Here is a 16,124-nt window from a genome sequence, read left to right as displayed (position 1 = left end):
CTACTCACGATGCTATGTTTGTGATAAACCAAAAACCCAATTTTTGTGACTCTGGCAAGTGGAAAGTAGATGCAGGTTTTTTGTACGTCTTTCATGTAAGGGTAAGAGCCTGCGTAAAGCCCTTGTGGAAGTTGTCGAGTGTCCATTTGTATTTTCGGAGGGTGTTTTTGTCCTCTGCAGAGATTTTAAATTTCCACATGGGCTCACCAGTCTTTTTAAAAGATTCCTGTTCTTTTGAAATTTCAACCTTCAACATCCCAACATTCTTTAAAGATTCTGTCAGGTCTGCTTTTAGCGCCGCGCGTCTCGTTTAACTCTGAGCCACCTGAGCTTGCTTCGTGGTAAGAGGGACGGCAGGGTCTGCTGCTCCCCCGCGCAGCGCCCCGGCAGCCTCCTGCTCGTTGCAGCCTTGCCTCTGGGGTCCTGCCGACAGTCCGTGGGGGTGCCTGAGTTCCTGGAGGGCCTGGGGGCGTCTGGGGTCCGGGGCTGCCTGGGTCTGTGGGTGCCTGGACAGTCGTGGGTGTCTGGGGGTCCACGGGCATCTGGGGGTCCGGGGTGTCAGGGGGTCTTGGGGGTCTATGGGCATCTGGGGGGTCCCTGTGTTCTGGAGGGTCCACGGGCGTCTGGGGAGCCCAGGGTATCAGGGCTCCACGGGCATCTGGGGGTCCGCGTGCTCTGGCCGGTCCCACTGCCTGTGCTGGGCGTGGCCTCTTTCTCGTGGCCCCAGGCATGGGCCAAGGGCTCACCGCCCCTTTTTGGCTGTAAATCCCCGGGTGTGACAAGGAAGGCCTTGTCCTGCTTATCGGGCAGCTTTGGAGAAAGAGCAGTGAGTGCTCCCTTCTGTGCGCTGGCGGCGCCCCGCGCTGGCGGGCCCAGGTCTCCTGACGCTGCGCAGTGTCGCATCCCTGGCGTGGGGCTCGCCTTCTGACGAGCTGGGGGTCTGCCTGCGGCTCTCGCCTTCCCGTGTCTCCGTCCTCCCCCAGGTCAGTGCCTGGGCTCAGGCCGTCCACTAGGGTTGTGGCTGTGAGGGACTGGACCGCCCCTGGGGCAGTGGCCTGGAGGCCAGGGGCCTGCTGTGGCTGCCCACAGCCCTTGCCCGGCTGCCCCGGGCACCAGGAGGGCAGGTGTCCCCTCCAGTGAGCCCACGCCCGTTTCCTGCCAGGCGGCCTCCCCCTCTAGGCTCCTGGAGAGGGTGAGCGATACGCCTCTAGGCTGAGCTCTTCCTCCTGTTGTTTAAAAATAGGTCCGTGATGCTGGACAGAGCTGAGAACCTGCTGCACGACCACTACGGGGGAAAGGAGTACTGGGACGTGAGTACTGGCCGCCTCGGGGCGCTTTCCCACGCCAGCCGTGCGGGTTAGACGCGCCTCGCCTTAGAGGAGGGAGAAGGCACCCGCAGCCTCTCCACCTTGCTGCCTCACGACGCGCCCGGGTCAGAGCAGGCAGCCGTGGGGCTGTGTGGTCAGATGTCACTCAGCACCAGCGCAGCAGAGTGCAGCCACGTCCCGGGCATGGGCCAGGGCCTCGGGGCACGGTCCAGGGCAGCTCTGGCTCCGGCCCCTCCGGCCTGTCGCAGGCGGCATCTCGTTCTCGCCGGCCCCTTGAGGAGCTCGGCCCGGCCCTCTCTTTGCTTACCCGTCTTGAGGGGTGTTTGCCGTGAGGCGCCCTCGGTTTGGGAGTTGTGATGGGAAAGCCCTGCTGTGGCCCCTGGGGGGTGGGAATCGTGGCGCGCAGCCGTGGGTGGAGCAGCAGGCTCCGCCAGCGTGGGAGAGCGCTGCTTACGGCCATGGGTCACGGCCATGGTGGGCGTCCTTGCCTGAGCAGGGCTGTGGGTGCAGTTTGAGTTGATTTGCTAAAACCGTGCATTTAGTGACACAGGTTTAGGGTTGTGAGTGGGGACACTAGAGCAGGGCCACGGTCCCCTGAGGGTGTGGCCAGCCTGTCGGGAATTCTGGGCCCGGAGCGGTGGCTGCGGTGAGCCACGCACAGGAGCCTCCCACCCGAGCTCCCGCAACGATCTCTGAGGGGGTGCATGGACATCAGGTGGGCTCTGCTGCCCCTCAGGTCAGTCACCGCCCACTCAGCTCCGGCCTGGCTAGGACCCTGGTACGCAGGCAGCAACGAGAACGTGGGAGGCGCATCGTCGTGGCTCAGTAAAGCACACCCAGGTTCCTAGGCGAACCCCAGCCCCCAAGGGGCAGCACATGCGCTCGCCCAGGCTGCACTTCCCGTCGTTTCCTCTCTCCCTGCGGCATCTGTGGCGCTTTGAGTCGATGAGCCGTGCACCCGTGAGTTGCTGGGCCTCCTGCGCTGTTGGGGCGGCCCCTGTGCTGGGGAAGCAGGTTGCTCAGAATCACCGCACCTTACCCGGGGCGTAGTTGGTGCTCGCTGGGGTGGGTGGGGCAAGGGCAGGCCCAGTGCCGTGGCCGAGGCTGCCCAGTGTCCAGTCGGCCAGTGTGGCCTTGCCAGCCATGTCCAGGCCCTCACAGGGCACGAAAGTTCTGACTTATTTTTTATGGAAGCTGCTTGTGACAGGCTAATGTATCAGCTCGGCCAGGTGATTGCGTCCTGTTGAAGCACGGGGTCAGTTGTAACACAAGGACAGGTAGGAGCTTCAGTCACCAGTGGCTTCACTGCGTGGATGGCTGATTTTCTCTGCGTCAGCCAGGGAGAGCATCAGCAGTGAGTGATGCGTCATCCAGTCAGCTGAACGCCTCCAAAGGGGAAGTGATTTCAGCATTGAGAATTTCCCAGCTCGTCTTTGGACAGCCACTGTCTCCCAGAACTCATCAAGGACCTTCACTGGACTTTCACTGCAGCCCTGGTTGCAGCTGCCTGCGGAACTTAGACTGGTGCATCCCCACGGCTGCGTGAGAGACTCTTAGAAAATCTATGCTATTTACAGATATATCCTGTTGATTGTTTCCCTAGAACCCTGACAGTACAGCTTGGTACCAGGAGTGGGGTCTTGAGGAACAGAATCCGAGGTAGTTCTGGGAATTTTTGCAATTGACTCTCTAATTGGACTCAAAGGCACGAATCTCTCCCTTTCCAATAGCAAAGAGACCACCAGTCCTTGGCATGATTTGGAAATGGAGATACACAAGATATCATCACTGAAATACCATCACTGGATTCCCCTACTTTCACACTTACAAGAGGCAAGGATCTGGGTAAAAATGTTTTCAACACCTTAACAGAGTTTTGTAGCATCATAAGGTACAATGATGTTGGCTGTCCTCCTAGAGACTCTAGATACTGTTACAAAAGAAAGAGATGAGTTAAAGGCTTCAAATTTGAAACTTAAATGCCACATGAATGATGTGAAAGTTTCTATATGTGCTATGAAAGAAAAACTTGTCTCCTGTAGCTGCAGGCTGGAAATATCTGAGAACCAAACTCAGGTTCTTATTGTACTAGTAGCAGAGTTAGAAAGGAAACTAAACTCTGGACCCTGCAGGGTTTCTACAGTTAAAGTAAAGGCATTGATTGGAAAAGAGTGGAATCCAGAGAATTGGCATGGAGACATATGGGATGATGATAATGCTGGCGAGACATTGGAACTCTGAATAGAGCTGCCCACCCCACCCACCCCAGGAATGTCCAGAGGACACACCTTCACCAGGACTGTGAGGAATGAATTATAAGACTAACTCCATCTTCCCTGAGGAGCTCTGTGGTTGCTCTTCTCTGAAGTCCAGATATTCCCGTAGGGAGGGCTGTGATGGAATTAGAATCCCTAAACATTATGGGGTGATTGCATGTCGTCTGGTAAAAGTCAAGTATCTGCAGTTCATCCCCAAACCATCCCCAAGGTGGGCGTGGCTACCGCAGTGAAAGGCAGATTCAAAGCAGCTCTCAGAATAGGCTGAGCTGCATCGAGTATGGCATTGGCTAATAGACTGTGGGGTACCTAGAAGTGAAATGGATGGACAGTACGAAGTTCCTACTTGATCTGTATAAGCAGAAGCGTTCTGGTTCAAGTAAATGAAACCCTAACTCAGATTACAAACACAGAGAATCACAGCCCCTTAATCAACTCCCAGACTTGAGACAGTTTACAGACGCAGAGTCCCTTGAATGAGGAGGAGGCCAGGTCTCCTTGGGGAAGGATCCTGTTTAACTGCCAAAAATGTTTACTCTTAATCTTCCTCCCACCTTTCCCCAAGGAGACCTATGGCCTTTTACCAGAGTAACTGTGCACTGGGGAAAAGGAAATGATGAGATATTTTGGGGATTGTTAGACACTGGCTCAGAAGTGGCGTTAATTCCAGGAGCCCCAGCACGTCACTGTGGTCCACCAGTCAGGGTAGGGGCTTATGGAGGTCGGGTGATTAATGGAGTTTTAGCTCAGATTGTCTCACAGTTGGTCCAATGGATCCCCAGACCCATTCTGTGGTTATTTCCCCAGTTCCAGAATGCATAATTGGAATAGACATACTCAGAAACCGGCAGAATCCCCACACTGGATCCCTGACTTGTGGAGGAAGGCCTATGATGGTGGAAAGGCCAGGTGGAAGCCACTAGAACTGCCCCTGCCTGGCGAAATGGTGAACCAGAAGCAACACCAGATTCCTGAGGGACTGCAGAGATTAGCGCCACCGTCAAGGACTTGAAGGATGCAGGGGTGGTGGTTCCCACCACAGCCCCATTCGACTCTCCTGCTTGGCCTGTACAGGAAACAGGTGGATCTTGGAGGATGACAGTAGACTATCATAAACTTAACCAGGTGCTGACGCCAATTGCAGCTGCTGTCCCAAATGTGGTATCATTGCTTGAGCAAATCAGCACGTCCCCTGGTAACGGTGTGCAGCTGTTGATTTGGCAAGTGCTTTTTTCTCAATTGCTGTTAGTAAGGAACACCAGAAACAGTTTGCTTTCAGCTGGCAAGGCCAGCAGTATACCTGCACAGTCCTGCCTCGGGTCTGTCAACTCTCCAGCCCTACATCATAATATTGTCCACAGGGGTCTTTTTTTTTTTTTTAAAGATTTATTTATTCAATTCCCCCCCTCCCCCGGTTCTCTGCTCTCTGTGTCTATTTGCTGCGTCTTGTTTCTTTGTCCGCTTCTGTTGTCGTCAGCGGCACGGGAAGTGTGTGTGGCGCCATTCCTGGGCAGGCTGCACTTTCTCTCGCGCTGGGCGGCCCTCCTTACGGGGCGCACTCCTTGCGCGTGGGGCTCCCCTACGTGAGGGACACCCCTACAAGGCATGGCACTCCTTGCGTGCAACAGCACTGTGCATGGGCCAGCTCCACAGGAGTCAAGGAGACCCGGGGTTTGAACCGCGGACCTCCCATGGTCCACAGGGATCTTGATCCTCTCTCCCTCCCACAAGACATCATACTGGCCCATTATATTGATGATATCATGCTGATTGGACCTGGTAAGCAAGAAATAGCAATTATTCTAGACTTATTGGTAAGGCATTTATGTGAGAGAGGATGGGAGATAAATCTAACGAAAATATAGGGGCTTTCCACCTTGGTGAAATTTCTAGGTGTCCAGTGGTGTGGGGCATGTCGAGATATCCCTTCTAAGGTGAACTATAAGCTGTTGCATCTGGCCCCTCTTCCAACCAAAATAAGAGGCACAACGCTTAGTTGGTCTCTTTGGATTTTGGAGACAGCACATTCCTCATTGGGGTGTGCTACTCCGTCCCATTTACTGGGTGACCAGAGAAGCTGCTGGTTTTGATTGGGGACCAGAACAAGAAGAGGCTCTGTGTCAGGTCCAGGCTGCTCTGCAAGCTGCACGGCATACTTGGGCCATATGATCCAGCAGATCCAGAGGTGCTGGAATTTTCCATGGCAAGTAGAGACGCTGTCTGGAGCCTTTGGCAGCCCCTATAGGAGATTCACAACACAGATCCTTAGGATTTTGGAGCAAAGCCCTGCCATCCTCTGCAGATAACTACTCTCCTTTTGAGAAACAGCTTTTGGCCTGCTGTGGGCCTTAGTAGAGACTGAATGCTTAACCATGGGCCATCAAGTTACCATGAGAAAAAAATTTAAAAATTTAAAAAAATAAAATAAAAAGTTACCATGAGTCCTGAGTTGCCTACCATGAGCTGGGTATTGTCTGACCCACCAAACCATAAAGTTGGGCGTGCACAGCAGCACTCCATAATAAAGTGGAAGTGGTATATACAAGATAGGGCTCGAGCGGGTCCTGAAGGCACGAGTGAGTTACATGAGGAAGCAGCCCCAATGCCCATGGCCACCACCCCTGCCATGTTGCCTTCTCTTTGGCCTCTTGGAGAGTCCCTTACAATCAGGTGACTGAGGAAGAGAAAACTTAGGCTTGGGTTTACAGATGGTTCTGCAGGATATGCAGGTACCACCCAAAAGTGGACAGCTGCAGCACTGCAGCCCCTTTCCGGGGCATCCCTGAAGGACAGTGGTGAGGGCAAATCCTCCCAGTGGGCAGAACTTCAAGCAGTGCACCTGGTTGTTCATTTTGCTTGGGAGAAGAAATGGCCAGAGGTGCATTTGTGCACTGATTCATGGGCTGTGCCAATGGTTTGGCTGGATGGTCAGGGATTTAGAAGGAACATGATTGGAAAATTGGTGACAAGTAGTTCTGGGAAAGAGTTATGTGGCTAGACCTTTCTGAGTGGCAAAAAACATGAAAATATTTGTGTCCCACCTGAATGCTCACCAGAGGGTAACTTCAGCAGAGGAAGATTCTAATAATCAAGTGGATAAGATGACCCACTCTGTGGCTAAGGCTCAGCCTCTTTCCCCAGCCACTCCTGTCACTGCCCAGTGGGCTCATGAACAAAGTGGCCATGGAGGTAGGGATGGAGGTTATGCATGGGCTCAGCAACACGGACTTCCGCTCGCCAAGGGTGACTCGGCTCCAGCCACTGCTGAGCCCAGTCTGCCAGCAGCAGAGACCCACACTCAGCCCCTGATACGGCACCATTCCTTGAGGTGACCAGCCTGCTACCTGGTGACAGGTTGACTACATTGGACCACTTCTACCATGGAAGGGGCAGCGATTTGTGTGAACTGGAATAGACTCATACTCTGGATGTGGGTTTGCATATCCTGCACGCAGTCCTTCTTCCAAAACTACCATCTGTGGATTCACCAAATGTCTTATCTACCACCGTGGCATTCCACACAGCATTGCTTCTGATCAAGGAACCCATTTCACAGCAAATAATGTATGGGAATGGGCATGTGCCCATGGAACTCACTGGTCTTACCATGTTCCCATCACCCTGAAGCAGCTGGATTGATAGAACAGCATCATGGCCTTTTGAAGACTCAATTACGGTGCCAACTAGGTGACAATACCTTGCAGGGCTGGGGCATTGTTCTCCAGGAGGCTGTGTATGCTCTAAATCAGCGTCCACTCTACGGTGCTGTTTATCCCATAACCAGGATCCATGGGTCCAGGAACCAAGGTGTGGAAATGGGAGTGGCCCCACTCACTGTTACCCCTAGTGACCCACTAGGAAAAGTTTTGCTTCCTGTCCCTGCAACCTTCAGCTCTGCTAGTCTACAGGTTTTAGTCCCAAAAGAAGGAGTGCTGCCACCAGCCAGCACAACGATTCTACTGAACTGGCAGTTAAGGTGCCACCTGGCCACTTTTGGCTCCTCATATCTCTGAATCAACAGTCAAAGAAGGGAATTATTTACTGGCTGGGGTGATTGATCCTGACTATTAAGGGGAAATAGGACAGCATCTACACAATGCGAGTAAAGAAGAGTTTCCCTGGAATACAGGAGATCCTCTAGGGCATCTCCCCGTATTGCCATGTCCTATGATTAAAGTCAATGGGAAATTGAAACAGCCTAATCCAAGCGGGACTAATAATGGCGCAGAATCTTCAGGAATGAAAGTCTGGGTCAGACCCCATGCAAGAACCACGGCCGGCTGAAGTGCTTGCTGAGGGTGGAAACATGGAGTGGGGAGTGGAAGAAGGTGGTGATAGATAGGAACTCCGACCACGTGACCAGTTACAGCAACGGGGACTGTAATGGCCATGCGTCTTTATTCCTCGCTTTTTTAGGCATATGACTGTACAGGTATATAAAATGAAAATTTTTCTTCCCTCATCTTTTCCTTTATCATCTGACAAGCTCTATTAGTTTCGTGCCATATTTGAGGATGTCAAGTTTAAGAGTGAATATTACCCAAAGACTGGCACCCTCTTCTGTCGGGAATTAATGCATTTCTGGTTATACGGAGGGCAGTTGAATATTGTTAGGCGGAAATATATATATATGCATGTCTGTTACTGTTTTTACTTAGAGACTAAGTATGATTTAAGGTAATGTATATGGTGGCCAAGTTGACAAGGAGTGGACTGTGATGGTTAGGGTAATGTGTCAGCTCGGCCAGGTAACTGCCCAGGTGTTTGGTCAAGCAAGCACTGGGCTAACTGTAATACAAGGGCATTTGCGAGCTTTAGTCACCAGTGGCTTTACTGCATAGATGGCTGATTACATCTGCATCAACCAGGGAGATTGCCGTCAGCAAGGAGTGACGCTTTAATCAGTTGAGTGCCGTAAAAGGGGAAGTGATTCCAGCATTGAGAGAGAATTTCCCAGCTCATCTTTGGACAGCCACCATCTCCCAGAACTCATCAAGGACCTTCACTGGACTTTAATCGCAGCCCCTGGCTGCACCTGCCTGCAGAACCTGGACTTGTGCGTCCCCACGGTCTCGAGAGAGACTCAAAGTCTCTTACTGTCGACAGCTATCTTATTGATTGTTTCCTAGGGAACCCTGACTAATGCAGTGATTTTCAAAAACCATGTAGAATCATACTCTCAAGAAAACGCCGCTCTGCTTAGTGTGTGTGCTTCATTCGTAAGGAAAGGCAGCACAGCCAGCTGCCTGCTGTCGCGGGGTCCTGTCGCCTGGGACAGTCAGCTGGGAGTGGGGACAGGCTCTTTCTCTGCTGCCAGCCCTGGGACCCGGGCGTCACCGGGCGTCACCGGGCCTCCTGCGGCCGGGCCGGGGTGTTGAGGGGCGAGGCTGGCCTGTCACACGCTCGGGGAGCACCGGCCTCGGCCATCAGGCTTGTCGGTGCGAGTCACGCCGGCCTCGCTGCCTGGTGCTGCCCCGCGGCAGCGTGCACTGGCCCTGCGTGTGCGCCTGTTGTCCCAGCGCTGCGCCCTCCACCCCAGGGTGGGTCAGCGGCTTGGCCTGCGGGGGCTCCTTGGCCAGGCGCTCCCCTCCTCCCAGAGCACTGTTGCCTCTAGTGCGCGACAGCTGGGACACGTGACGGCTAGACCCTCACGGGCTGCCTTTAGGAACTGGCTACGGTTTGGCCCTCGTGACAGTTCCCGGGGAGTCCGTGGGGGGGACACGGGGGCAGGGTCGTGGGATGTGTGGCGGCACCGTCCTCGGGGGCGCGGGAGTCAGCGTGCCCCTGTGCTCCCGCAGACGCGCCGCAGCATGGTGTTCGCCAGCCACCTGCGGGCCGTGGGGGACGTGTTCCGGAAGCAGCACCTCAACTCCACCGACCAGGAGGACGGGGTCCCCTTCCAGGAGGACTGGACCAAGATGAAGGTAGCGCCCCAGTGCCCCAGCACCCCAAACTCCCCAGCTCTCCAGCGTCCCCTGCATCCCCTTGTCCCCTACATCCCCAGCACCCCAAACTCCCCAGCTCCCCACCATCCCCCGTGTCCCCGTGTCCCCCGCATCCCCAGTACCCCAGCTTTCTCCAGTGAGGCAGTGGAGGCTGCATCTAGAGATGGCTCAGCCTCAGTTTAAACAGGCTGCAGCGAAGTCTGTGTGCACTTGTCCCAGCGCTCTGTCCCCCCGTGGGCCGTGACCCCTCATGGGCAGGTGAGGGGGCGTCGGGCAGTGCGAGCTCCTCGGGCCCCCTCACGCCCCCTGGGCTCTGTTAGCTTAGGGAAACGGCTCAGCGAAATTAGCTCCCGTCCCAGAAGCCTGGGAAGGTTTGAGACACTAAACATGAAAGTGGAAAGAGAAGGACGAGGTTGGAGCCCCGTTTAGTGTTTGTTGCCTTGTGAGGCACGAGCGTTGACGGGAAGGCAGAGGAGCATGGCCGGCCGCGCCCCGACCCACTGGGGTCTCGCTCCTCCTTTTTTTCTGAAAGGCTGGTTTTTCCAACAGCGTGTTCTCTGTCGTCAGCATTTTGACGTTATTTATGAGCCTTTTCATTATTGTTGTTACAGTCCTTTTGATGATCTCTTGTTATTTTAACAGCAATATCTTTCCTGGAAAGGAAACACCGTCCAGCGCTTGGTGGGACGTGGCGCTGGACATGGCGCTGTTCCCAGCGGGACGGTGCCCCTCAGGCCGCCCTCGCTGGGCCGTGGGGGCCGTCTGCAGTAGGAGCGGCTCCTCTTGTCCCGTCCGTCCGTCTTTCCCACTCGGTGCCGGCCTCACCTGAGCGGCTCCTCTTGTCCTGTCCGTCCGTCTTTCCCTCTCGGTGCCGGCCTCACCTGAGCGGCTCCTCTTGTCCCGTCCGTCCGTCTTTCCCGCTCGGTGCCGGCCTCACCTGAGCGGCTCCTCTTGTTCTCTGTAGGTCAAGCTGGGCGCTTCACGGGGAGGCCCCTACCTGGCTGTCCACCTGAGAAGAAAGGACTTCATCTGGGGCCACCGCGAGGACGTGCCCAGCCTGGAGGGGGCAGCCAGGAAGATCCAGAGCCTCATGGCCGCGCACCAGCTCGCAAAGGTCTTTGTGGCCACCGACGCCGTCCGCCAGGGTACAGATTCGACTTCTGGCGCTCGTTCGTCCCTCTGGAGCCCTGGTTGAGTTCCGGGAGACCTGGGCGTCCGCAGCCTGCGTCGGGGCCGGGAGGATAGAGGGGCCCCGTTGTCTCTTCACCTGTTGAGCAGGTCCTGGCGAGTGACACGTAGCAGCCTGGGCGCGTCTTTCTGTTGAGCAGATGCAGGTTTGTTCACACGTGTGCGTCCCGCTTCAGTGAGCCTCATCTTTTACTCGGCAGAATATGAAGAACTAAAAAAACTGTTGCCCGAAATGGTGAGGTTTGAGCCCACCTGGGAGGAGCTGGAGCTCTACAAAGATGGTGGCATAGCGATCATCGACCAGTGGATCTGCGCGCACGCCCGGTGAGCTGCGAGCGCGGGGTTGTGTTTCAGAGGTGTTGAGTAATGGTGATGAGTGGGCGACGGCCCGCCCCTCGGGCGGCCTCCCTGCCGTTTGCGGCAGCGTCTTCCTGGGCTGACACCTGGGTTTCCTTCTCGTCTCTGGTCCTCATTTGCAGAGGCTTTGTGGCGCCTCAACCCCGTCAGTCTTCTTTTTCCCATCACCCCCAGCTCCTGCTCCTGTCCGCCCTGACCCTCCTGGCCCACCCACTGTCTGGTATGCGTCCTTGGGATGCACGTATCAGTGGAGAATCCTAGGGCACCCTGCGACCTTTGACCTCGTCATTTTCCCGGGCTCACTCACGTGGAAGGAGGCCCGAGTCGGACCTGGCCTGGGTCTCTGTGTTCCTCTGAGACTGGTCCACACGGCAGCCATAGGAGGCCAGGGCTGGGTTAGGCCCCAACACTGAGTGACGTTAAACATTCCTTCTCCGCTGCCTGCGGGACGTCAGACAGCCCCAGCTCTGAGCGCACGTCTTAAACGTATGCCACTTGCCCTCGTTCGACGTCCTCCCTTTTCCTCCCTCAGCACTGCAAGCTCCATCCCTGCGGTCCCTGCCGGAGCTTGTGCACTGCGCCATCACCACTCACTCGTCTGAGCTGTCGGTGGTAGAGGCCCCCACCTCTCCCAGCCAGGCTGCAGGGAGCCTCCTGTGCAGTCTCTCTATGGACCAGGGAGCAAACTGCTCTGGAGCTCATGGGCAGGAGAGGCAGCTGGGGCCATGGGGCTCTCACCCGTGGTTCATGGGCGGGAGGGGCAGCTGGGGCCGTGGGGCTCTCACCCGTGGTTCATGGGCGGGAGGGGCAGCTGGGGCCGTGGGGCTCTCACCCGTGGTTCATGGGCGGGAGGGGCAGCTGGGGCCGTGGGGCTCTCACCCGTGGTTCATGGGCGGGAGAGGCAGCTGGGGCCGTGGGGCAGTCACACGCTTGGTTTCACAGAACGCTGGCCGCGTGGGTATCAGGCACAGGTAGATACCTGTGAGCCAGGTGCACTGACTCCCTGCGCCAAAGCCATCGTTGGGTGTCAACCCAGCTTTCTAATGATTGCCAGCTTTGGGTGGAAAGTGGTATCTCCATTTAATTTTCATTTCTCGTTCTACCAGTAAGTTTGAGCATCTCTTCATTTGCTTGCTATTCCTTCAGGTTCTTCTTCTCTGAATTAGGTTTATTTTTTTCCCACCATGTCAGATAGTAAAGGAGCTGGTGAGTTAAGAGGCATACCTCTAGCCACCTACTAGGGATTAGATCCTCTTTCTTATTTTGTTTGGCATCTTCGTTGCTGTATAATGTACACGTAGAAAAGTACATAAATTAAGTGTATGAGAAAATAGATTTTCAGAGTGACACAGTTCTGTGACCAGAAACTAGTTAAAAAACAAGCTTGTTCCCAGCACTTATCCCATGTCCAGCATACAGGAAAAAATGTCTAGACTTGGGAAGAGACAGGAGGTGTGACTGATAGCTAAGAGAAGACAATCACAGAGGCAAACCCCCAGATGACCCAAGTATTAGAGTTAACAGGTAAGGACTTTAAAATAACACTGATTCATGTATTAAATGAGAGAAAGATGAATTTCATCAGAAAACTAGGGTGTATTTAAGAGAACTGGCATGATACAAATAACAAAATACAGGATCTAAAATTGAGAGCTTTTTAAAGAAAGATGTGATTGGTGAACTTAGAGACAGATAATAGGAAGTATCCAAACTGAAGCACAAAGATTAAAAGGAGAATGAAAAACCAAACTGTGCCTAAGAGACAAGTGGGATGTGGTCCAGGGATCTAACATATTTGCAATTGAAATTTGAGGAGAGGAGAGGAAACAGTTGGGGGTAGAGATGGTAGCTGATGAGGTAAAGGCCGCTTGAGAGAGACGTCAACTCGCAGAACCCATCTTAGGTGCAGCCAGCACTGCTCCCTTGAAGCTAATGTGCCTGGTCTCTGCTGGCTGCTCCAAGCTGCTTCCTTGATTTTAACCGTGTAGGAGCTGCATCTTTCCTCCTCACAAAACGCTTGGCTTCTTTACCTGTGCGTCTTCACGTGTCTGGTTATTTTTTGTTGTGTGCTGGGCATTGTGAGAACCGTAGAGGTGCCAGTCTTCTAGAGCAAGAGATCCCCCTCTCCTCGATTAAGTAGGCAGGGTGAAGGGCTGATTGTCCCAGATCCTGGAGGTGGGCCAGGCTGAGTGGCAGGTGGACTGAGACTCAGGTGGCCTCAGGTGCAGCCCTTCAGGTTTGTGATGCAAGTTTGGCAGGTCTCTCTCAGCCTTGGAGGTTCTGCTGTTTTGAGGCTGTGAGCTCAGCTCTTCAGCCTCTTGCCCCGAGCAGGGTCCAGGGCTGAGCATTTGTGCATTGTGGGTGCCTCCCACATGCAGAACTCTGTCTCCTGAGCTCTGCGTGGCGTAGGGAAGCGTACTCGCCACCTCTGGTTTCGGGTCCCATGCAGTCCCGAAGCTCTGCTCTCAACTCAACGGTCAAGTCCGTCCACTTGGGCCAAGCCCAGTCCTCAGCACTGCCCCAGAATCAGCACGTCCTCCCCAGGGGAAGGCAGGGCAGCCTCGCAGCACCCCACAGGGCCTCGCCTTTGGGCACGTAGTTCTAGCGCTCAGTGCTTCCTGCGCTCTCCTGGGTCTGCAGAAGCGTCATTTACAGCATGTCCAGTTTTTCGGCTGTTGCAGCAGGGTTGGTGGTCTGCTCCATCCTCTCAGAAGTGGAAGCCCCCGCCCCTCCTCGGCGTCGCCCTCAGCCCCAGAAGGCAGTGCTGTGTGCTGCTCTGGGACCCTCACTGCGTTGCTGCGTGGACGTTGTGGGCTGGCGGCCACACAAGGTTGGGGCCAAGCTGCCCCCGGCCCCCACGTCAGCACGGTCCAGCCGGAGCCACTCCCTGGGCAAGGGGGAGGCCGGGACAGCGTCCCACCAGGCACCCCCCCTCAGGGATCTGGGGGCAGTGGGGGCACCTGGGGCGGTGGCGGAGGGCAGGCCTGCAGCGCAGGGTGGGGGCACAGAGCCCGGGCCTCGCTGGGGGACAGCAGGGGTGGGCGGGGCATGGCGAGCCCTGGACGCAGCCCTGGACACCAGCTCGGGCCTGTCCACTCGCCGGCCATCGCCTCTGGGCGGCTTCATCGGTAACTCCTGGTGCCATCGGCAGGTTTTTTATCGGCACCTCCGTCTCGACGTTTTCCTTTCGGATTCACGAAGAAAGAGAAATCCTGGGCTTGGACCCCAAGACGACGTACAACAGGTTTTGTGGCGACAAGGAAAAAGCGTGTGAGCAGCCCACCCACTGGAGGATCGCGTACTGAGCGGCCCGGCGGGCGTGGAGGCCCCGCCCTGCCCAGCTCGCCCCGGGGGGCCCCACACACCCCCAGGTGACACTGTGCCCCCCGCCTGGCCCAGCTCATCCCGGGGTGACACACACCCCTGCCAGCACCGTGCCCCCCACCGCACGCACCCCGCGGCCACTGCCCTACATTGTGGGTTGCTCGGGGTCTTGGGCAAGCCACGGCAGGCAGAGCTGGCCCCTCCCAGGACGATGGCCCCCCGCGGGATGGCGGCTGAGAGCTGGGCACAGGGGCATGGCCTGGGTGCAGTCCGCGGCCTCCTGCCCGCCCCGCCCCGCCCCCTGGGGCTGCGAGGCTTCCCGGGTGCAGGAGATCCGCAGGGTGGTGAGAAGCTGGTTCTGCTCGGCCTCGGGGCCTTCAGCTGCCCCCTGCTGAGGTTACGGGGGCTGAGGGGGAATCCGGAGGGGCCCTGGGGTGTGGGCAGAGGGGCCAGCACTGCGCGGCCTTCCTCGAGTCATCACTTGGACATCTGCCGTAGCAACGAAAGCAGCCCTGTCCTCCTGCCCTCACTCGCCCCACATGGGCCACGTGTTTCCCTCTGGGGCTGGGCCAGCCTGGCCTGTGGCTTCCAGGCAGGCCCTGCAGAGAGCCGGAAAATTCCACAGCAGGGCCTGTCTGCAAAGGGAGAAAGCCCCAGTGAACTGCCCACGGGAGGCTCCCGCCCCTGCTCAGTCCAGTGCCGTGGCTTGGGCTCCCACGCTGCTGTGACCCCAAAGCCTGTCCCCCCGCGGCCTCGCAGCTGCAGTGAAACGGAGGCTGGCGTTCGCTCCCCAGCAGCGAAGCCCGGGCCATCGTCCTTCCCCGCCAGCAAGTGGGTGGAGGGGCCTCCACTGCCACCAAAAGAGAAGCAAGTGGCGGCGGTGTGCGCCAACTCCCAGAGGCCCCCTGTGCGGTCCAGGGCTGCGGTCGGTGTCTTGTGCCACCTTAAAGACCTCCAGCGTGTAGCAGTGCCGCTGCAGAGCTCCGCTCGAACGCGGGTGGCCTGGCTCAGGGCGTGGGGTTGTTGGTGGAGCTGCCTGCCCCCTTCCCACCTCGGTCCTGGGGTGCCAGGCCGCCGGGCAGCGGGCCCTGGCTCACCTGGACGAAGAGCCCCTTCTGCCTCTGCCTGCCGCGGCCCCGCAGGGTGAGAAGCAAGGCGGTGCGTGGGGGAGTGGCCGGGGACGCCTGCTCCCCCAGGGCTTTTTAAAGACGCCCTGCCGAGTGCGCTCTGACCTTGACGCCACACAAGGTTGTGGGCGTCGCTCAAGCCGCGCAGGTAAAACAGCGGCGATATTTATTCTTTTTCATTTGTATATTCCAATGTTGATAAAATAAATTTTCTAGAAAGCAGGATCCCGTGCGTGGTGCCCTTCTCATCCCCTTGGCTTTCTGGGCTGCCAGTGCAGAGTGCCAGCCGCAGGCCGGCTGTGCTCGGGGAGAGCCGCGGCCATCAAGTGTCCAAAGCTGGGCACCACCAGGACGCCTCACCAGACCCAGCCCTCGGTGAGCCTGCCGGCCCGCCAGTGATGCCCGCTTGTCTCCCCAGCCTTGGGCTGCTGGGGGGGCGCAGCCCCAGGGCCTCTTCGGCCCCTCTGCCCTGCTGGTTGGGACCTGGGGCCTCGTGGCCTCCCGGGGCTGCTGTTGCCCGTGGCAGCCCCTCCTCTTGTCCGTCCGTGTCTCTGTTTCTGTAAGGCCAGGCGGAGAGGG

At 56.7% G+C, this 16,124-nt stretch overlaps 1 protein-coding gene across 4 annotated transcripts in view; it reads left to right on the top strand.

Moving 5' to 3' along the window:
- The window catches only part of POFUT2 (protein O-fucosyltransferase 2), a 28,245-nt gene extending 12,475 nt beyond the window's left edge, over window positions 1-15,770 (top strand). For 2 of the 4 annotated variants that reach the window (XM_058296352.2, XM_058296353.1), the window contains 5 exons: window positions 1,244-1,310; window positions 9,403-9,528; window positions 10,514-10,694; window positions 10,938-11,061; window positions 14,246-15,770. In XM_058296352.2, the coding sequence (XP_058152335.1) occupies window positions 1,244-1,310; window positions 9,403-9,528; window positions 10,514-10,694; window positions 10,938-11,061; window positions 14,246-14,399 (652 nt within the window). In that variant the 3' untranslated portion in view covers window positions 14,400-15,770. Of the gene's footprint in view, window positions 1-1,243; window positions 1,311-9,402; window positions 9,529-10,513; window positions 10,695-10,877; window positions 11,062-14,245 lie in introns of all 4 variants that reach the window. The other 2 variants (XM_071215000.1, XM_071215001.1) reach the window with 1 other exon arrangement.
- Window positions 15,771-16,124: the final 354 nt, after the last annotated feature.

The sequence above is a fragment of the Dasypus novemcinctus genome, chromosome 4 (assembly GCF_030445035.2).
Source record: "Dasypus novemcinctus isolate mDasNov1 chromosome 4, mDasNov1.1.hap2, whole genome shotgun sequence".
Lineage (NCBI taxonomy): Eukaryota > Metazoa > Chordata > Mammalia > Cingulata > Dasypodidae > Dasypus > Dasypus novemcinctus.
Note: the sequence above shows the minus strand (reverse complement) of the source record. Positions and strands in the feature narration are given on the sequence as shown.